At 39.5% G+C, this 22,671-nt stretch overlaps 2 protein-coding genes across 2 annotated transcripts in view; one reads left to right on the top strand and one right to left on the bottom strand.

Annotated features, from left to right (window-relative positions):
- The window catches only part of DYNC2LI1 (dynein cytoplasmic 2 light intermediate chain 1), a gene marked incomplete at its 3' end in the record, with an annotated part of 48,708 nt that overhangs the window by 14,854 nt on the left and 11,183 nt on the right, over window positions 1-22,671 (top strand). The gene's annotated exons all lie outside the window — the stretch shown is intronic.
- ABCG5 (ATP binding cassette subfamily G member 5) lies at window positions 5,128-21,164 on the bottom strand (the record flags this gene model as incomplete). Its single annotated transcript, XM_084201636.1, has 13 exons — window positions 5,128-5,312; window positions 6,751-6,863; window positions 8,495-8,680; window positions 11,752-11,890; window positions 12,683-12,888; window positions 13,143-13,356; window positions 15,906-16,035; window positions 17,235-17,374; window positions 18,688-18,816; window positions 19,409-19,511; window positions 19,725-19,861; window positions 20,326-20,447; window positions 21,043-21,164. The coding sequence occupies 13 exons, from the start codon at window positions 21,162-21,164 to the stop codon at window positions 5,128-5,130; spliced, it is 1,926 nt and encodes a 641-aa protein (XP_084057762.1).

Below are 22,671 nucleotides of genomic sequence, written 5' to 3'. Positions count from 1 at the left end.
TTATCTGAGTGCCTCACAAACATCAGTTAAGTCTTTCTTCCCAATCCCTTTATGAGATTAGGTGTGATGTGATCTTCCCCATTTGACAGATGAAGAATTTACAAAAACACAGAAGTACAGAAGCATTAAGGTTTAAAAAAAAAATTTAAGCCCACTTTATGCCAATGTTGAGATATCTGTGATAAGTTGCTAGGACTAATTATGTTTAAAGCATTCAGATCACAGTGAAAGCACATTTAAATTGCAATTATTTTTTCTTTGTTTATCTGATCTCTGCCCCCTACACTTGCACCCACAAAACAAGCGTAGCGTAATGCTAGCATGAAAATTTTGGTGTACTTTGAGATAGATTATTTTGTAGGATCTTCTTTTCTCTGGAGAGATGATCTCTTAGCTGATTGTATCATGTCTCTGATTGTATCATGTATCAGTCTGTTCTAGAATTCTGCTCATGTTTGCAGTATAGAACTTGATGAGCAGGAAGGTGCCTTTTTCAAGAGGGTCTCTGGAGTAATCTTTAAGTAATGTTTGAAAGAATTTTGTATTACACTTCTGATTTATAGGGATGTATTTTACTTTCTATTTTGCATAGAAACTAGGTAAGTATACTTTGCTGACAACATTTTCCCTCCTGAATCACTGACATCTGTTAAAATATTTTTTTCCTTAATATCCTCCCATTTAATAAAGTTTTCTTTTTTTTTTCGTTTCTCATTGTTTAAATGTTAGCCTTACCTAGATACATGTCCAAAATAAATGCTTATAATTTTGTTCTGTACTTCTGTGTGTAGTGAATGGAGTAGCTATACAGCTTTAATATAGGCTGGTGTTTGACAGTTTGCATGTTTGTATTGTTTTGAATTGCCTTTACACTGAATTGCCTCCTAGGCTAGCTAAACATAGAGCAAAATTAATTCTGCTAAATTATCTGCCTCTTTCTTGAAAGAGTTTAGTTAAAGGGTAAATCTGCAAGGGTAATTATTTAGCCAACACCTGTAGACATGACCCCCATATGGTATTGTCATTATATAAAACCTGGCTATCTAATTTTACCACTTCCTGGAACCTTTAAGAAAGTTTTAAAATGAAATTACTTAGTAAAAATCAGGTTCCATGTGCTCCTTAAAATACCACAGTATTTTTTCTATTCCTAACTGCTGGCAAGTTCTCAACAGTTCAGTATGTTTCAAGATCACAATTACTTTATATTAAAAATGAGAGAGTGAAAATACTGAATAAAGACCAGCTGCTTAGAGATAGAACAGTTTGACAGTACTGGAGTTGTAGCTAATAATGCAACTTACTGGCTTTAGCCTAGACACAATATGTTCTATGTCAGTCCCCCATGGAATTACTTAACCCTACCAGTAGACTCCTACAAGCATCAGGAAGAATGTGCACTGACTAAAAATCTTCTCTTTGGTTATACAGCTGGGGTGCTTTCTGACAAAGGTGCTGAAGTTACTTCCTAAGAGAAAATTCCATTTATTACTTCCATACAATCTTAAAATTATGATTGCTTTCTTGTTCGGCCCTTTAATTTCTTCTTCTTCCCTCTGTGCTCTGGACTGTTAGTTAATACTTCTGTTAAATTCACGAAGTGTAAATTTTGTTATTTTTGTCATGCTGATACTTACATGCCTACAGCAAAACCTCTCTTACTCTCTGAAGTCCATTCTATTAAAATCAAAATAACAATTGTAAAACACATATCCACTTTTGAAGGTCTTGGCTACATTTATCCTAAGCACTAGTTTATGTCCACCTCTCTCCTGATCTAAGTAAGATATGGTGAGTTTTTTGTCTTGCAAGCAGTACAGGGTTAGGTCTAAAAGTACCTCATTAAAGCATCATCTTCCAGTAAATTTCCTAGAAGCCTTACTCTGAAGTAAATTAAAAGCCATCATAATGCTTCCTAAATTATTAATTTTTGCTGAAAAAAATCTTTAGAAATTACTCCTGACAGTACAAACCCCTACATAAATTCAGCAGAGGAAACTGTGGTTTGTAATGGTGCTAGACACTGCTATTATAGGCTTCAGTGCTCCCAGTTGACTGAGATGAGGTCATTTGTCTACCTTGCTAGTACTCTACTGATCTAAAGTACAGCAAAATGTAGCTGCCTACATGACAGCAATTCATAGCACTTTTAGGATAATTTTGTTTAATACAGAAATACACTACACCTTCTCTGCAGTGAAGAGCGTTTGTACATATGTATGTTTGCCAAATAATTACATGAAGTTTCTGGAGATTTTTAGTAATGAGAAAATTAGCTTAATATGTATTTATGTTTCTTTTTAGGAACTTGAACAATACAAAAGAAATGCCTCTAAATCCTGGAAAGAAATGGATTTTGACTCTGATTGATGAACTGCTCTGTCTTCAGTTTAACACCATTTACAAAATTATTTTTATAATTTTTACATTACATTAGCAATTTCATCTGATGCAGTTGAAAATTTATAATATCAAACTATGAAGCTGGTATTTATTAAGCATTCCTGTGGTTATTTTTATTAAGGGAGCTGTTTATTCACTCAGTCCAAATTAGTTCATCTTGGCACTGGCAGGGTTTTAAAAAGTGGGGAGAAAGGAATTCTAGATTGCTGTCAGATGGGTTTGTATATGAAGACTGGCATTAGTCAGTTCAAGCGAATTTATAACACATTATTTGATTTACTTTTGAATACTTTAAGCATATATTTAGATACAAACAAACAAGTTTTCAGAGCCAAAATATGAAATTCTGTAGTGTGCTAGGCTTCTTTTTGTAGTTCAAAACCAAAGTTTAAGAAGTACTTGCATAATTGTTTGATATATTTGAATAAATAAAAAAACCCTAAAACTGGCAGAATAAAGTGGAGTTAAAACCTTCTTTTACCTGAATTCAGAAGTGTGCATTCTCTCTGTCACAGAATCATACAGTTTAATACAGGACTTATTTCCTGCAATGTACAATGTCACACAGAGTTTAGAAGATGGATGTTTCTGTCATATATTCAAATGCTAGGAAGTCAGTCTAATTAATTTGACAGATACTTGGTTAGTGCTGAGAGTTATTGATTCACATTCAGCATAAAGCAGGAATGGGTTTTTGTCCATGCACACCTCACTAGTGTGAGATGCGCTGAGTATTCTGAGAATACCCAAAACAATCCAGATTAAAGCCAGAGGTGTCTCCTGAGAGCTCAGACTTGTCAGAGAGTGAATGTCTGAACAGTCACTTGGCAAACCAGATCAACCCTACATGCTCATAAAAATGGGAGAGACAGTCTAATCTGGTATCTTTCCAGCTATTTAAAGCTATTTGTTATTTTTAACATATTCATTCACCAGATGTTTTTCTGATAACAATATCTATATCTCAGAATATTCTGCATAAAGATACTAGAAAAATACACTTAAGTGGAAATACTGTATTACCTTGAGGATTGGATTTAAAATTCCTTGTTATGAACTACCTCATCTCAAAACTATCATATAAAACTAGCTATATAATTACAGATTTTTAAGATACAAATATACTTACCTCCTCGGAGAAATCTATCTCTCTGCAAAAACTAATTTCTTCACAGAACATGAAAATAAGATAGAAAATTTAGGAATTCTTTATCTGTTATGTTTTCAATTTTGAAAGGCCCATGAGAAAAATTTCCAAAGATGAAAATGGCATTGCTTCTCACAAACAACTTCCATACTTTTTCCCTAGTTAAATGGACATTTTAATAAATAAAACCAAAACATTATTAAACAAACATTTTTTTTTCATTGTAATTCATAAACTGCTTCCAAAACAAGATTAGAACTTGACAGTGAAAGAAAGAATTGATATAAATAACTTCACTGATTTACTATCATTTACAAGGCAAAACCAACTTGGGTAACTTTGATACTGCTTCAAGATCCTGTACTCATCAGTTGTATAGTGTGTATAAGATTAAAGTGGAGTGATTTCTTGATTCTGTCTTTACACATATTTGGTTTGTTTCCTTTCTACAGATTCCTCAAACGGTATCAAAACAAGGTATAAGACTGCAAATGCAATCCTAGAAATAAGATTTACTAGCAGTTGGATCCCTTTACTTATTAGTAGTGGTTAAAAAACAAAATAGTGGGGAAAAAAATTGGAGCACCATTGCTACATTGTTAAAAATTGTCAGCAGTAGCTGATTGCAAGGCAAGATGTATTTTATTACCATCTGTATGGCAGTTGTCTTTTGTCAAGTGGGCAGCTTTCCTTGTCTCTTCCACAATCACTCCTCCCTGGGGAGGGGACATCTGCTGATAACAGGCTATTGAATGTCACTGCCTGACTGATAAGAACTACAGCGTCCCATTGTGGGATGCTCCACCCAGAGGGAGGAGCCAAGCATTCCTCACTGGATATAATCTGGAGATTCTGGAATACCAGCACGGCTTCTCCACTGTATTTCCCAGAGGAACAGCAGCTGCCCATTCTTCCACTGGGGATCCACTGGGATCTTCAGAGGATCCCTGCTCCAGCAGAACCACACCTGACACTTCAGGAGAACTGCAGCCACATTTCCAATTGCACTGGCTACCAACACCCTGACCAACAGGGTGTCAGGTTGAGTTCTGACTCTGTCAGTGTTGTTCTAGTGTACTGCATTGTTTATTTATTTTATCCTTTTATTTTCTTCCCTATTAAAGAACTGTTATTTCCTGCTCCCATATTTTTTGCCTGAGAGCCCCTTAATTTAAAATTTATAGTAATTTGGAGGGGTGGGGAGAGTTTACATTTTTCATTTCAGGGGAGGCTCCTGCCTTCCTTAGCAGACACCTGTCTTTCCAAACCAAGACAGCTGACTAAATTAAATCAGAAAGGCCTTTAAAACATGAGACTGTTGATTATGGCTGGTCTGGAAATCAACCAGAATAGAGGGGTGGGGTATACCAATATCAGGAGTCATTCACACTCTTTAAGAGAACATTGATCTTCGAGGTGAAAACAAACATGAGAAAATGAATATGTTTTTATATGTGTAATCATTTAAATTCTATCTAAATCCTACCTAAAATCCTATCTAAAATAAGCTTTCGACCATAATATAGATAGAAGTACAGTATTAGAGACTGTTGGAATTGCTACTTTTTCATTGTCAGTCAGTAATTCTCTCTTAATTTGAAGCTTAGAATTGCAATGATGGCAAGTACTGGTATAAAAGCATAGAGTATGAGGAAATCAGGTGTGAACCGAGACAATGCCCCGGGATAGTTTTCTTCAATGAACCGGATGCCTTGAGAGAAAACACATGCGGGATTATTTGCAGTGGAACTGTTGGCTCCACCTGTCAAAAGAAACAATTTCTTAAGTAGGTAAATCAGTAAAATTAAAACTCAGACTCCAGTCTCTAACTCATGCCTTAAATACACCTCTTTCTGACATCACATTCATGAAGAACCATACCCACAACAGTATGCCTCATCACCATGGAATAAAACCAGACAAGTCCTGTGTTTCTGTGGTTAATCCATGACATCCTTTTTGAAGGGAAGAACAAATGATCACTAGGAGCTCTCTTTTGTTCATGTCAAAGATTTATGGCTTTTCAGACACGTTATCTGAAGTGGCATCAAGAAGCAAGTTGCCCCATATGGTAGACTTACAGTGGTTATATGTGTTGAGGGTTCCAAAATGCAAGAAATGGTGACTGTCTGAAGGGCACATTAAAAATGAGGTGTTTACTGGTACTAATAGAGTAATGGATTAATTTTCTAACCATTGTTGATCTTGTAATAAAGAGGTGCAGGAGAGATTAATAGATAAAAAGTATGTAGCCTTGGAGAGGAGCACAGACTGGCTACAACACCCCAAATATCTTAGGGTAGGTTCAAAGGTATAAGTTTTACCCCACTAAAGTGTATTAGCTACTAACCCTGCCACCCTGATTGATTCTCTTGTTTTGCAGCTTGTCTTCCTCACAACCAGCAAAACACAGCCTGACAGACCCAAGCTGCTCAGTAAATACCATGGAAATACATTTGAACTGAAGCCTCTCTAGTATTAGAGGAGATACCTGGTCACCTTTTGTTACCTCTCAATACTCCCTCCACTGATGTTTGATCTTAGATTGTGCAATTTTCTTGATGCTCTATTTGTGTAATGTTGCACAAAAAAAAATTTCCAGCCAGTAATAAACTTAGCTTCCAAAATTCCTCTAAAGAGGGGATAAGAGGCAAAAAAGAGGAAGATGGAAGAACTGGAAGAATGAGAAATGGTTGGAACAAAATAATCAAATTCTGCTCTAGCTTGCTGATGTGGCATTACTAGTCTTCACTAATTAGTAAATTCTTTTTAGCAACTCAAAAGTTACCTTTATTTTATCAGGATACATGGGTGGATGCCATGGGACAGAGAAAGAGAAACAGCAAACATTTCTCACAACGGCTTGTGAGAGCTTTCAGGGAGTTGTAAGGACGTGACAGCTTGTTAGCATAAACAATCTGCAGGTGGTGTTTTTCTACTTTATATTTCTGTTCTTCTCAAGGCTGGTGTATGAGGAAGGTGTTTTTGTTGACTAGCCAATCACATAGAATGTATCATATCACTCTATATAAATCACACGGTGCATTTGAATAAAGCCTTCTTTGCTCTTTCTACAACACTGCCTCCTGCTTGTTCCCATGTCATTCTCGGCGCAAAAGTGACATACATGCACACAGAAGGAAAATAAGCATCAACATCTCATTACAATTATTCATAATTGTCTTTTTTTTAACACTTACCACATGTGAAGTTTAAGCCATAAAATTCATTGACTACAAGGACTTCACTGCTGTATCTTTGAAATGTAAGAAAACTAAGTAGTTTCAAAGGTGTTGGCATTTCTTCAATGGTCCTTTAAGAAACAAAGAAGTTAAGCTGACTTTTGCTACACACTAAGAGACCCCAAATTAAAACAACCTCTCATTGTTTGTAACCTGTGACAAAAACAGTTCTTGTCTCTACCTGTAGGGTTTTCAAATATAAAGTCCAATTTTAGGGCTAAATGATGAGACAAGCATGAAGGCAGTCCCTGACTTTGGTACAGTGTCACAACATTAAGCTCTGACTTGTTTATGAACAGTCACAAAGAATTCTATGGTTGTTTGCTGTTCACATGGCAATGATAAATTGAAAATGACAATACCCAATATAAACCTTACTTGCAAAAATGTGTTGCTTTCAAAGTAAGAAACCACCACCATCTTCAAAACCAAGTAATACTGAATAGGAAGTCACTGCCACAGTAATAACAAAGCAAAAATGAAGCAAAATAAGGAGAAGAAACATTCAACAAGACAGGATAATTTTAGCACCTAACATACTTCAAGACTTATAATTCAACAACAACAAAAATAATAACAGGGAAAGACCCCAGCAACCTAAGTCTCAATGCTTTTTTTAATGTCCTTCATTGCTTATGAAGATTAATCAAAAAGATTCGTAATATTAATGAGCAAAGCCTGTACTGTAAAATAAGGTTAGAAACCACTCTAACGCTTTTAAGTTACCATTAAGGCATTAGCCTATGGTAGCAGGAATAAATGTCTTTCACTATAAACACAAATCTTCCTGAAATTAGGCAGGGACCAAATAATTAGACATTAACCCAGCTTTATATTGTAATTATGAGCTGAGATCTACTTTAAATAGATGAAGTATCATCAAATTTGTGAAGATTCAGATGGTTTTCCTGAGGATGACACCATGTGTTGTTAGGCTTACTTAATTTTCATCGGGAGGGTCTCAGGCAAGCATATCCTACTTGCTCAATATCTTAGGAAAACTGCTTTTAACAATTACACATTTATTCTGCTATGTCCCTCAAAAACCCCAGTAATTTCAGTATTGACAAATACAAGGGGAAAACTGTTAAAGCTTCACACAATTAAAACACAAACCCATCTATCTGCACAGTAATAGAGCAAGCAGATCATGATTTTCCTGCAAATTTACTACACTACTCAATAATTTTTATAGATTTCAGTCTGTACAGGTAGAAAAAAGGACTGAAAAGTTTACTGGCTAAACTGGATAATAATACTAGCAAGATACTTGAAAACAACTGCTTTTCTAAACCAACATTACCAGTGTTTAATGTCATAAGTTCCAGCAGTTACTAAAAGATGTAGGAAGAGGGATTTTTGGTAGGCTCCTTTAATGAGGATAGCATTTCACATCATCATGTCAGCATCAATAAAAGAATTCAGATGAGCTGATAGATATTAATTTTTCAGTTTTATCTTCAATATATTTGCAAAAACTGGAATAAATCTTCAATATCTTTGTTGATATCTAAAGATACTAAGTGTCTTGTTTTGTGTTTAGTAGAAGGCCCAACAAGATTAGGTAGTTCTGCCTCTGAAGAAGCACAGCTGCTCATGCTTTTCTTGGGTATTACTGGATTTCTGCAAAACCAACTGCTCTAGAAACTCTTCCACATCAATGTTAACAGCAACACTGTAACAAAGTAAGATTTTTTCCTACCTTACTAGTCCTGTTCCCATTATCACACCAGCTGAATTAAGTAGCACAATGCCACTCTGGACTATATTTGGGTCTTGAACCATGCCAAGTACAACCAGTGTTAATAGTTCACCAATCATGTGAGACGCTAGGACTACAGCAAAGAAAATTCCAAATCTGGATGCATCAGGATACAATCCTGTAGTCCTGTACAAAGATGAGCAAAAGAACAGTTAAAAATCAATGTTTGGGTGGTAAACTTGAAAAGTAGCTTTTACATTTGTTTCTATTTGGGTTTTGTGCAGTTATACCTCATTAGGTGAAGAGCCTTAATCCTTAGTATGTTGCTTGGAATTTTAACACAAAGGACATCCACTTACTATCATTATGTAAGTGCAGATACATGAGGTTTTCTCCATCTAGATTGAAGAGGGTTATGCAAAGATGTAATTCTTGTAGAAATCTGGGTTTTTTCAAGACAATCACCATGGCTTTTCTATTCCTTAAATCAACCTGCTGCTTCTTGTAAAGTCTTTGCAGAGGGAATCATTTATGTAAGTCCCATATTTAAAGAACATCTTTATGCAGGTAATTAACAGATGGGATTTTGTACTTCTGATAATGTGCAAGCAAACATAAGCATGGATATACTCAATGAAAAACTAATTGAATTCACCACCCATGTAATTCACACCAATGCAATTTCTCCCGTACTCCTGCATTCTTTAATGCAACATGCTGTTCTCAGTTTTCCCCTAGCTAATCCAAGAGAAAGACTCCTCTCAATCTATACACAAGATTAAAAAGTTAAGAAAAGCCACCAATTGCTTGACAAACTTAATTCACCCTTATAGTGTACGTGACAGATAACAAAACCTTTTATTACTCTGTGACACATTACTCTTTTTCCAAAATACCTCATACTAAAATTGCCTCACACTAGGTGCACACTGCATGCTTTGCTTAGCTCACAAGCATCAATTCGACATTTAATTTTCTTTTTTTTGTTGCTCAGTGCAAGACCCTATGGGTTTTTTTTAATCCACCCCTTTTGAATATGGTCTTAAAACAGAAGTATCAATTTTCTTCTAGTGTTTTCCTGTAAAATATTCCTGTAGAATATTTTACAAATAGATGGATGAACATTGACCCTTCCAGTATTAAACACTCAGTGAGGTAGCAGGTATTTAACAACTTTTAAGTACAGATTGGTGCAGAAGAAACAGCTTTCCAAAGTCCTACCAGAAAACTATCACCTCTGAGCTGCTCTAATACTTTACACAGAGATATGGAGACACAGGCTAGTTAACACGTTAATATGACTAGAACAGAAGAAAGTCTAAAGAAAAGAAAAAAAAACCAGTCCAAAGAGAGAATATTACAGAGAATATTACAGCAACAGAATAACAACATGATGTGAACCATTAGAAGATTTCCCAGAGGTATCTTCAGCTAGGAAAATCTGCATAGACAGGACATTCACTTGGTTACAAAAGAGGCTCTCTTTGAACGTGGCCAAACCTGCCTTGTGTCTGATCAAGTCAGAGTTTGGGTCTGCCCGACCCAACTGGCTGACTCCACAAACACAAACTGTATGAGAAATGGCTTGTAAGAACACTTGCCAGAGGCTGTCAAAGCCTCTCAAAAGTTAGTTCACTTGGGAAAGTTCAGTCCTGCATAACAATTGTCAAAATTTCATCCAGGAACTTCTTGCCCTGAGAGGTCTAAGAGCATTGTGAAATCACTTTGACACATCCCTGATGGCTTCCAAACAACCGCAATATCGGAAAGATAATACATGTAAATATTATCCATTAACTGGAGTCTCACTATTTATTGTTGGTTGTGTTTGAGCCAACCAAAACACAGGGGCAAAGTCTCTGCCCATGTGGATTCCCTGTTTGTTATGGAGTTGAGAGTGTCATTGAGCCTGGAAAGCTGCTTTCCAAATGGCTGTGCAGAAGGTCAGCACAGCACTTAGTGGAAGGAAGAATAATTTCTGTCTGTCTGTGAAAAAAAGGCTTCTCAGGGAGCCCTGCCTCAAGCAGGTAGCACTGACAGATCGCAGAAATAAAAGCCCAGGTAGCTTAGGAGATAAAGGTGGCTACTTTTCATATCCACACCAAACTACAAAACAACTTGCCCATGCATGCCTGGAAGAGCAGAAATCTTCCTCTCAGGGATGTTCCCTTTTCATTGAGATTTCAAATGGAAAGAATTAACTAAATGCTGAGCATGGCCCCTCATTGCCTCCTATAGACCAGAAGGAAGAAGTGAATAGTCATCCTTTTTTCTGAGTTTTTCCAGATGGGGGAAAATGCTACAAAATTCCCTGTGCAGAAATTCTGCTTCAGAAGTCCAAAAAATTTTGTATAGTCCTACTATATCCATTTTCCATCCATCTTACAAGAAAGTAAGAGCACTAACATGCATAGCTTCAAGAGAATGGCTTCTGCACTTTAGCTCTTTTATTGAGGGTGTATCCACTTATCACTTTTGAACAGCTCATCAGAGAACATGCATCCACAACAAAAACCAAGCCTGCTCATCACTTGTACACTTTTATTACAGACTGCAAAATGATTGCAACTGTCCCAGGAAAACTAAAATTAACTCTGGTGCAGTAGACTTGTCTCAACATTAGAAAAGAAAAAGATTGAAGGACAGAAATTTGTGCTTTTTTCTGGAGGGAAAAGAAAGGGATCCAGATTTCATCACTTCCATATGCTGTAGCTAAACCCCAACATTCCAGGAAATAAAAGTTTTGTTATTGTCATGTATGTACAGCTGACACCCTCAATTTGGGTTTTTTTTTTTTTTGTTTAGTTGGGGTTTTTTTTGCTTTTTCATGGGTTTTTTGGGTTTTTGGGGGGTTTTTTGTCTGTTTGTTTGTTTGTTTGGTTGGTTGGTTGGTTGGTTGGTTTTTTGTTGTTGTTGTTTTGGGGTTTTTTGGGGTTGTTTTTTTGTTTGTTTTTTTTATTTCCTGTCTTTCTAAATGCAAAGTAAAATGACACTTCCTGCTTTCAGTATGACAAAAGTATGATAACTCTCCCAGGTCCATTAAAACTTTCCAAGTTACCTAAAGAATTGGTAATTTACTTACTGGGGAAGTGTTTTCAGCTCTGCCTGAAAGTTGTGTCATCTTTCCTTATGCTTTCTGTGTAATCATTTTGAGAGACAACAGCAGGAAGCCACGCCAGGAGGCCTTTTGCTGACACGTTAACTGACACTGGTAACAAAAACAAAATGACAACCCAACAGATGGTCCAAATGCTTACCAGTATATGAAGGTGCTGAAAATGGCCACACTGATGACACTGAAGGGCAGGAAATGGATTATATAAGCTACAAGCATTTGCCATTTCTTATACAGGCCGTCTTTACTTTCTTGGTCACTGATAGCACGTAGAGGTGGGACTGAATAAAATATGTAAGAAATTAGGTAAATTACCATTAAACAGAAAGAGCAAGACTTGTTGTTAGCAGAAATGATCTGAAGGACAGCGACAGGAATGTTTGAGAATTTACCACAAACATTCTGCCTAAACCACTCTGATCCTTTTTCCCCATACTGTAAATGCAAAGCATGCTCCCCACATATTGCAGACATTGGTAGGCTTAATGAAAGAGGCCTAACTTATCAGCATGCAGGACAGCCTTCTCTTTTTGCATATACAAACTAAGGACATGAGAAAACCTCTGTCACTGGCCAATTTATTGAGGTGCTCTGATTTCAAGCTGATGACTGCAGTGTATGGCCTCTACAAGAGCAAAACAGTTTTTAGGGCTGTAAATAGAAATTACTGTTACTTTCATTATGGCAAGAGAAAAAACCTTTAAAAAATGTATTTATCACATAATACTCATAAATCCAATTATGCTTAATTGCTGTCAAAGCTGTTTTGTATTTCTATCCTTTCCGCGTGTCTGGTTTTGAGCTCATTTAGATATTAGCTGGACCTAGACTTTGTCTTGCCTATAAAATGCTACACACAGGGAAATCTTTTGCACAGTTTAGAATAAAGCCTTCAAAGACAGGCCAGCTGTAAAAAACAAAGGCAGGGATCAGGGCATATTCCCTTAAATTCCACTGAATTTTGTGCTTCTGTATCAACTCTGACATTACTATCTTCAAAAAATACTTTTTCTTATTTAAGACAGAGTGGCAGCAACACCTGCTGCTGCACATAAGACAGGACAGAAACTCACACAGGGCCACAGCATTGAGCATCCCTGTGTAGGGGGGGGCACTCACGCACTGGTAGACAAGCCCCACACGGTCCTGCACGGCTCCCTGGGCCAGGTCATTCCTTAGTCTAAGAAGGAAAAAGGCTATAAACAAGCCAAATAACAGGTTCTGGAGGAGACGCATGATGATGCCTATCTTATCTCTGGAGAGATTTCTTGTTGTTCTCCTAATAATGAAACAAAACAGCAACAAAAGGCTTGTTAGCTACAACTGAACACATGTTGGTAGGGTACTAAGCTTTGAACAAATCTTAGACACACAGTGCCTACAAAGGACTAATATATTAAAAAAGACAAGGGACAAGTACAGTGGGAGATCAAATAAGCAAGGAAGTGCATCTACACATGGAGGGGAAACCTGAAAGATTAGTGGATAAGGAAAAAATAACTGCTTTAAAAAGGGAAGTGGGGGAAGTCTTACCGTAAAAGAATCAGTATTTGGTCAAAGCCACTGGGTGAGTCTTTCTTTTTGAATGGTATTGGTGGCAGCTCCTTCATATACTTTGTTTTTTCAATGGCTGCCAGCACTTTGCTAAAGATCTCTGAGTTTCTATAGGCTGATACAAATTCCTGAACCCTACTGTAGGTTTCGAGTTCGTGTTCCTTGCTTCGGGTGTCCACAGATGTCAGATCCACTGTAAAATGACAAAGCTTTTACTCTCTATATACATCACCTTCCCTTCATACTTTTTTCCCTGTGCAACTAAATTCTTCTGGTCTCTGTTCTAAAACATGCAAAGATGAAAAGGTCAATTGAAAGAATTCAAGGCTTCTTTCTCCCTTCTGTTAGAAGCAGCAGGAATTAATTAACTGTGCAGCTTCAAGTAATCTATGTTTTGTGACCTCTGTAGGACCCTGCAGTTCAGGTTCTTAATCTGGAAATGCAAGGCCTAAGCACTGTGTTGGTCAGACCTTCAGCACCCTCCTTGCACAGCACAGAGCTGTAGAGAGCGAGACAAAGCACCAGAGGATGAACATTTATGAAGAGATTACTTATCTGGTCATATATTTCTCAGGTTTTCAGGCAAATGCTCAGACATGGTTCCACAGCTCCCCCTTGTCCTCTGCCCACTCCTCCATAATTATGGAGTTTTATTTTTTGCTTAGTATGAATTCACACTATAGAGACACTGCTCTTCTCTCCTTGAGTTGTTAATGCATTGTTGCACTGGCTTTCACCTACCTCCTTTGCAAACATACTTCTCTTTTAATGCAAAGTCAGAGGATGTTCAGCTGGCCAAATTCTCCTAGCAGGCTCAGCCCAAGCTGAAGGAAGTAATAACTGACTCCTGTGGAACTCCAGAAAGGTAACTACTTTGCAGAGTTAATGCTCCTTTCTAATAAGTCCACTGCAACATACTCCTGGCACCAGCAATTCTTTTGCTGACAGATGGGAAATTTGTGTGTTCTGTTTTTACAAGTCATACAGATTCAGTAATAGTGCTAAAACTCCTTAGAAATTTCCCTTCTCCCTAACAGCAATGAATTAGCCAAGGTTTTGAAAACTGGATTGCTGTTCTCAGCAATATTTGTTCTTCCCCAGTTTTATATTACTCTTCTTCATCTGGTAAGATGTCTTTATCAGTTACTTATTCCTAAGGTTTCTCTCATCCTTAGATTTCAGTTTTGCACGGTTTGGTTCGATTTCAAAATGCAAATTCAACAACAGGAGCCCTTGTCCAAGATTCTTAAGTTTCCTCAAAATCTGAATTAGGTTTATGAATAGTTCCCTGGTGTTCTAAAATCTGGAATTCAGCAGAATTGTCTTTAATGGTAAACACATCCAAAATGAAGCCTTTGCTTTTAAAAATGTGAACATCCGAAAGGCAGAAACACTTTTTAAAACTTGGCCAGTGTGACTTGCTGGAAGTCACACAGGAAATAAATGGCAACTGGGTGTGCTTTGAAAGAATTGTAACATTGACTACTAACTAGACCAAGTAGCTAATGCCTACCATGCATTAGTACTTTTTACAAACAGGTGACAGTTTAGCAATATAATCCACACTCAATACATAGGATATATTTTCCTCTGTTGCTGGTGTAAATGATATCAGAATCTGTCCCTTCATTCACATCAAATCACACAAAAAAAATATAAACTACCAATTTTCAAAAGACTAAATATTCTGATGATTCTTTGCTCTAATCTGTATTTTTTTCCTTTCTTGTCACATTCAAAGGTTGACATTTGAAGAATGCAGTACTCTCTTTACCAAGCTTTTTAAAAAGTGGGTCTAAATCTTAAATCATCTATGCTTTTCAAGACTATTCAAATTCATGAAGGCAAAATTATCCTCACTGTCATACCAGTATTTTCAGCTTTATCCCATTCTAGCTTCATTTCAACAACCATCCTCTCTTCTCACTGAGTTTAGAATGCCATGTAGACAATAGGAAAACACTGCCTGCTCTGAATGCAGCTTTTTGAATTGGCCAAATTCTCTGGTTAGTGCTCAGCTAGTACTACCAGAAATTAACCTAACATGTTGAATTTAAATAGAGCTATGTACATGGCTGCATATCTGTACAAACACATCCACAGTCTCTTCAAACCTGTTCCTTTATGGATACGGGACATGGATGTCCTGCAGCAAAACCAAGTCTCATTTCCAAAGTCTCCTGCTGACCCTTGCTTTTTCATCCTGAATTGGTAAAACAATTCTCTTCAGCTTATGCCAACAGCTATCATCATCTCCTGAAGCACCCATTCTGTTCCAGTTGTTCACCCTGGTATTAGCAACTCCCCAAAACTTTCAGAAACCTCAAACTTAGAATTCCTGGCAATTGATGCCTCAAGTCATCCCATATTTATTCTACATCCTTCCCTCCACACAACTCTTTTAAGTTGCTTGGCATTACAGAGTCCAGAGGAGCATGGTATTTTCCACAATTTTGGAATCAAATTAATTTTCCAACATCCAGCGCACAGGCACAGGGAAATACCATGAGGAATCCATAGGTTTCATGAAGAAGAGACTCTTTTTTTAGTGGTAGTTTACTCCTTTACTGTAAATATGGCTATTTTATGGAGTCATTAGGAATGACATGGGGCCAGCCCTCTCTCTGAGCTGAAAACAATTAAAAAGTTGGAGCAGAATTCAAATACATTTATATCTCTGGAAAAACTTTAACTTAGGGAAAAAAACAAATTGTTTCACGAAAACAACTTAGACAAACTTACCATAGAAATCAAAAGGATTTGATTGTTCAGGACAAGAATAGCCACAGTCACTAAAAAATGAGATCATTTCCATAGGGTTCCCACAGAAAACCATTTCTCCAAAGCTCATGATGGCTATTTTATCAAATAACTGTTGGGGGGAAATTAATATATTAGCAGTATGTACTGAAAATCACAGAATACGCTGACTTGGAAGGAATCCATCGAGTCCAACTCCTGGCCCTGCATAAGACGCCCCAAAAATCACACCATGTGCCTGAGAGCATTGCCCAAAAGCTTCTTGAACTCTTTCAGACTTGGTGCTGTGGCCACTTCCCCGGGGAGCCAGTTCCCAACCACCCTCTGTGAAAAATCTTTTTCTAAGATCCAACCTAAACCTCCCCTGTCACACTTCAGGCCATTCCCTCAGGTCCTGTCACCAGTCACCACAGTAATCAGATCAGGAGTGCATTCATTCTTGAGCACAGCTACTGTCTTGGTAATAGAAAGGCTTTGATAGGAAAAATAGTTTTGACACATTCAAACTCCCTTACTGTATTTCTCCCAAGAGACATTTGTCCTTCCTTTCACTCCTTTCATTGGTTGTTATGCAAAATGACACATCTTTAAGCTTCAGTGGTTCTCAAAACTCAATGACAACAGCACACAGAGGTAATCCACAAAAAGAGATGCGGCTTTCTGACTTCACTTCTAAGGCACCTTCACTTACTGACTGACCCTCTTTGGTGCTTAATAGCTCCAGTCTGTAAAACCCCCCAAATTGTTGGCAAGATATCCTGAAGTGATTAAGGACCCTAACAGCACTGCTCTTCAAGTGATCATTTGCCAGGCAAAGTTCCCACCAGCTATGATCAATCCATATTTTCAAGACACCAGGGCTGTTTCCAGTCCAGAAAAACACTGTTGCTCCCCTCTGGCTCCACAACCATTTACACTCCATTCAGTCAGCCAGGGAATTCATGTGGGAGGTGGTGGTTAAGAGCAACATGAGAAACAGTAATGGGAAGAGAGAAATGCTCTCCCCAGCACAAACACTGCAAGGCAGACTGCCCCACCACACGACCAAGGTGTACCCACATGCCTTGTCATGACTTCTCCTGGTGGTTTTGGTTTGGGCAGTGCATAACACAGGTGTTAGGCACACTCCATACTATTTTCACAAGGCAATAAGTGCCCTGTGACTGGGACAAGGCCAGAATTGCAAAGCCTCTAATTAAGCAGAGGAAAGGGAAAGAGGCAGCTAAACTGGATCCTGTACTTCCATCCTGAAAAGAACCTAAGTACTAAAAGGTCAGGTGGAAAAGCCAATAGTGAGTAGGTATCATCTACCTTGAAAAGTTCTGAGCGAGGCTGATGGATTGTAAGAATCACAATCCTGTCTCTGTGTGCAAGCTCTGAGAGAAGCAAGACAAGCTGGTTTGCAGTCAGGCAGTCCAGCCCTGTGGTTGGTTCATCAAGTAGCATGACCTCTGTCAAATGACAAGGAATAGCTTTAAAATTCAGGTAAATGAGGCATAGCTTCTGCCCTTAAGGCTAATTTGGCGAATAACATAGAGATAACTTTACAGGTGAAGTTCCACACATAAAGCAGGGCATGTACAGACACTGCCATGATGGGATCTTTCAGTTTTATTTAGTTTCGGTGGTTCTGTTTCAATGACTAGGAATAAGGACATAAAAAAGTACTTCAGAGCATAATACTACTTCTAAATTCATGTGAAATCTGAAAATTACCAAAATAGTTTTGATGCATACATCTGCTTTCAAGAACAATAATGATAAATTTTAGCATTTATAAAATTGTAAACATAAGTGGTAAAATTAGCTAGGAGTTATATATTCTGAATTAAATTTATATATACACATAGAATTTGTTATGAAAAAACCAAGAATTGTTAAAATACAGCAAATGCAATTCCATAGACTCCTATGTTACTGCCTTTTCTTCATTATTTTATAGCACATGAAAGGGAAAAACTTATCATCAAATCCATTATTTTTATAGAGATGGCACAGAAGAGGACAGTCCAGCCTTGATCAGGGTACGAGGGGAGGAGCTCTAGGTTTATCTACACTGAATTACTACAGGGTTTACTGTAGAGTTTAGTGAGGTCCTGAGCAGCAACCACACCCCAGGAGTCACCAGTAGCAAGGATGTACCTCACTGTGCTATTTAAGCTCCTTCCTGCCTAATATGCAGTTGCAGCACATCCACATGGCTACAAGGACTCCAGCATCCCATAAATACATTCACTCCGTGAGATTCTGGCATATTCAAGAAACTCTGTCAAAACTGACAAAATTTTTTCCATGGATAATCCTTCCATAGTTACTCAGCTTTGATTTCCTTTCACTGGAATTTTTTTGGCACTGGAACATACATGGCACTCACACATACATAGATGAAGGGCAGTTACTCCACTACAAGGCTCAGTGCTTGCATATGTTTGGCTCTAATGTGCTCAAAAATAATAAATTAATGGGCTACAACCAACATTTGGGAAGAGTGAACCCAGAAGGAGTTAGAATGGATAAATCCAAGTCTATACCTGTGTTCAGTCCCTAAGCTTTTTAATTTGTCTGCTTTCCAAGATCAACTAACAGACCAATGGCAGACCTCAGTTACTGCTTTTTCTTTCCTGTCATCACCAGACTGACTTCTGCTGAATTAAAGAATGCACATGCTTTTGTATTTTAAAGTGGTTTACAGTGGTTTCCTGTGGCAGGAGCACAAAGTGACACAGCCTTGTTTTATTTTGAAAATCCATGCAGTGGTACTTACTGGGATCTTGTAAAAGCTGGGCTGCAACTGATACCCGACGCCTCTCACCCCCAGAAATTCCTACAACATTCCGGCTTCCAATTATTTTGTCAGCAATGTGGCTGAGACTCAGCTCAGTCATAACTGCATCTACCTAAAAAATAATTGTAATTTCAAAACACTAAACACAATCCAACCCAGATACCTGTGTGCACTGGCAAAAAACAGAAAAAAAAAAAGGACATAATTTAAAGTTACAGTTTCACCAATATCCTGCTTGCATCCATTCCAGTTGGATGGTATCTGGTCTAATTTCTATTTGATTATTTTTAATACATTATTTAAATTATTATTTTTTTAAATTTTATTTTACTGTATTCTAAAATGAGTAAATTTTAGCCTCACTTGACATTAAGAGATTAAGAGCTCAGAGGTGACTAGAAGTTAAGGTATGGAGCATAATGTGCTGCTCTGGCTTCCAAAATCAGGGAGCAGGAAGGCACATCAATTCTCAGCAAGTATAAAGTACTGAGTAGAAGACTGGGGAAGAGAAAAGACAGAAAGCAAGACCCTCTAGTCAGGAATATGTAATTTTACTTTGAATTCTTTGATTTCTCCCCATTTGCAGAATGAGGATTACAAAACTTCATAAACATAAAACACAGCCAGGGATGAAAAGTGCTGCTGGTGAAAACATTACATAACATCCTGCATGACTTTCTGGTGGAAGATTGTAAAATACAAACCTTCTTTTTGATGGAGCTGCTGGAGCACTTCTTAAGAGTTAGTAAAGCTGTGTAGGTCAAAGACTCCTGTACAGTGAGAAAGCTTAACAAAGTGTCACTCTGAAAAGAAAGTGAAGGGGAAGAAGGAGTTAGTCCTGTAGTAATTAAAATTTTGTCCCGCTTTATGCAAGCCTAATCATTCATACAGCTTATTAACTGATTGTCCCAAATGACCTAGTAAAATCACGTTCACATTACACTACTCCATTACACTAGCAACTTTTTTTACACAAAAGGAAGCACAGCACACAAAAAATAAATGTAGAAATCAACCTGTTGCACGTAAGAGAAGCAATCTCTGAACTGCTCCCTCTTCAGCTGACGTCCATTCACATACACTTCACCAAAGAAGTTGTCTTTGTGTCCCAGTCTGCCTGATATTGCATCCAGAAGTGTTGTTTTCCCAGATCCTTTCAAACAAAATAAATTAAAAATGTGTTGAGATGAATTTTATGATTCCAAGAGTGGCAGCCTGACTTGGATGGACACATACAATAAGTATGAAGTTGGATTTTTTTTCTCAATAACTTAAAAAAAAAAAGGCCCAAAAATGCAGCTAATTAAGGGAAACTAAATGGGAAAACTAGAATGTAAATTAGCATTTAAATCATAAAAAATTCACACTTTGCAGTGAAACATTTGAGTTTTGAAGCAACCTTGTCTGTTATTGAAGTTATAATTGTTAGTTAGATGACAGAAGACTGAACTCTGAAAACCAAGCACCATTTTTACAAAGCAGAAGTTAAAATCAGCCACAATTTCATTATTTAAAACACAGACCTCAGTCACATTCATGTCGCTATGGAAGTCACCAGTATCAGCTGTGATCTTATTTCATTTAGTGGAACTTTTTTCATTTACTGGAACAACTTACCAGAATTTCCTAAGATTCCCATAATCTGCCCACTTTCTATGTGAAATGAAACATCCTTAAGTATTTGCCGGTTCCACTTTTTCCAATATAAAGAAAAGTTCCACCATGGGCCAACACGCTCTCTTGGAAAACAAACACCAAGAAAACAATTAGAGAGAGAATATGTAAAAATTTTGCATAAAGCAAGTGAATGGTTCATAGCTACTTGCACGTGGGATAGGAGCTGCAAGGATTTTAAAATATGGAAAAATAAAAATTAAAAGTATTTTCCCTCTTGCCCTTTCTCCTCCTAAGGCTTCAACTTTGGCAATACCTGGAAGATAAAACGAGGTCTGAGCACGTTTTTCACAATGATTGCTGAGAAGCTTTTGGACTACAACCAAAAGGACAACCATGAACTGTGGCTTTATTTGCTGATGATGTTTGCCAGCCATAAATCCACGCGTCCCTTTCCTGAGGGCCTCGTGTTATCCCTCTGGCAGCAGCAAGAAAGGCAGTGGGAAAGGACACAACGTTTGGAAATCTCCCCTACAGCACGTCCTTCCGAGACGCGCGAAGGGGATGCGGAGGCTCAGCCCTGAGGCGGCGGGCGCGGCGCCGTGAGGGGGGCCTGGCCCAGGGCTCCGGCCGCGCTGGGCTCGGCCCAACCCAGAGCCCACAGGGCCAGCCCCGCTCCCGCAGCCCCTGGGACCCTGCACACTGCCCTCCCAGCCCTACCTGATGGTGTAGGAGACACCCTGGACGCTGATGCTGTTGGGGAGTTGCCCCACAGCCGTCCCCTTGCCCGAGTGCCCGATGCTGCCGCCCTTCTCCAGGGTGGGAGACGCTCTGCCCGACATCCTCGGGTGCCGGAGCTCCGTAGCCTCCCTGCGTCCCTCACGCTGCTGGCCGGGTGCCTGCCACCGCCACTGCCACCACCACCATGCCTCCGCCGGCACCTTGCAGGGACAGCTCCCGCTGTCCCGGCTCAGAGCAGGTCGCTGCCCCCGGCACTTGCCGCCTCAAAGAAAACAGAGGGGCTTCCTGTTCTTTCTTTTTCCGGAGAAGAACTGATCAGTGATTAGCTGAAGCCGCTATCTGATGTACCTTTAGCCTGAGCTATTAGTGTCCCAGAGGAGGGGAATATTTCCCCGTCCACGGGGTCATGCCAGCTGCTGAGACGCAGCGTGCCAGCAGAAATGGAGGTGCGGTGAGGGTGCCTGGAAAGGACTGCTTTCCAAACCAGAGAAGGACTTCCACAGCTTTTCCCAGAAACGACAGTCAAACCACTGCAGGGCCACCACCACCATCATCATGAAGGAAACTACTGAAAACGTCTCTCTGGACGATGCCAGCTGGAGGCAGGTGAGGTGCGAGGGCTCGGCAGTGAGTGAGAGCCGCGTGGAGTGGGAAGGGCCCGAGGGGCTCAGCTGTCCCGCGGCTGCAGCGCTGGCCGGGAGCGGGGAGAGACAGGCGGCCGTCCTGCCGGGAGCGGGGAGAGGCAGGCGGCCGTCCTGCCGAGAGCGGGGAGAGACAGGCGGCCGTCCTGCCGGGAGCGGGGAGAGACAGGCGGCCACCCTGCCGGGAGCGGGGAGAGGCAGGCGGCCGTCCTGCCGGGAGCGGGGAGAGGCAGGCGGCCGTCCTGCCGGGAGCGGGCTGGCACAGCCGGCGAGCCCCGAGCTCCTCCCGCTCCGAAAGGGGGAGCAGAAAGCAGCCGCATCCCCCACCGCAGCACACTGGGCATGAGGCTGGTGCTATGCAAGCCCTACTCAGGTGCCACCATGGTGGAGCTGAGAGAGGGTCTCTAAATGTGTGGATGGGGGAGAAAGCCCCTGAGCGTATTCTGGACTGGCTTTCCCAGGAAAGCATTCAGTCGGGTTCGCCACATTTGCTGGGGAGAACCTGTTTTCAAAAATTAGGTTCAGCATAAGGAAGGGCTCAAAGTGCTTTGGCAGCACTCTGGACAGTTTGGAAGGCTTTCCTGGGGCTTCTAAGGCTGCTTGGTGTGATGTTCCTTTCTGCTGTATATCTAGACTGAAAAAAATAATCAGCTTTGTTTGCTGTGAGGGCAGGAGGCGTACGCAAAGATCACGGTCATCCTCTGCCAAAGATACCACAGGCATGGGTACAGTCTGGTACACAGAGAACAGGTACATTTGCCTTGGCTAGGTTTGAGTCTGACAAGTAGGAAAAGCACAGAGCTGTGAGAGAGATACGGCTGGCTGGAACGAAAACTGCAGGCATGCACACAGAGCTAAACCCAAAGCTAGGACTTCAGAATTGCAGCTGTATACAAAAGGGCCAAGTAGGCTCTTGTTATTTTAACTGATATCTCAGAACATTAGGTTCCAGCTGATAAATGGTGAA

Source organism: Fringilla coelebs (assembly GCF_963513975.1).
Source record: "Fringilla coelebs genome assembly, chromosome: 3".
Classification (NCBI taxonomy): Eukaryota; Metazoa; Chordata; class Aves; order Passeriformes; family Fringillidae; genus Fringilla; species Fringilla coelebs.
Note: the sequence above shows the minus strand (reverse complement) of the source record. Positions and strands in the feature narration are given on the sequence as shown.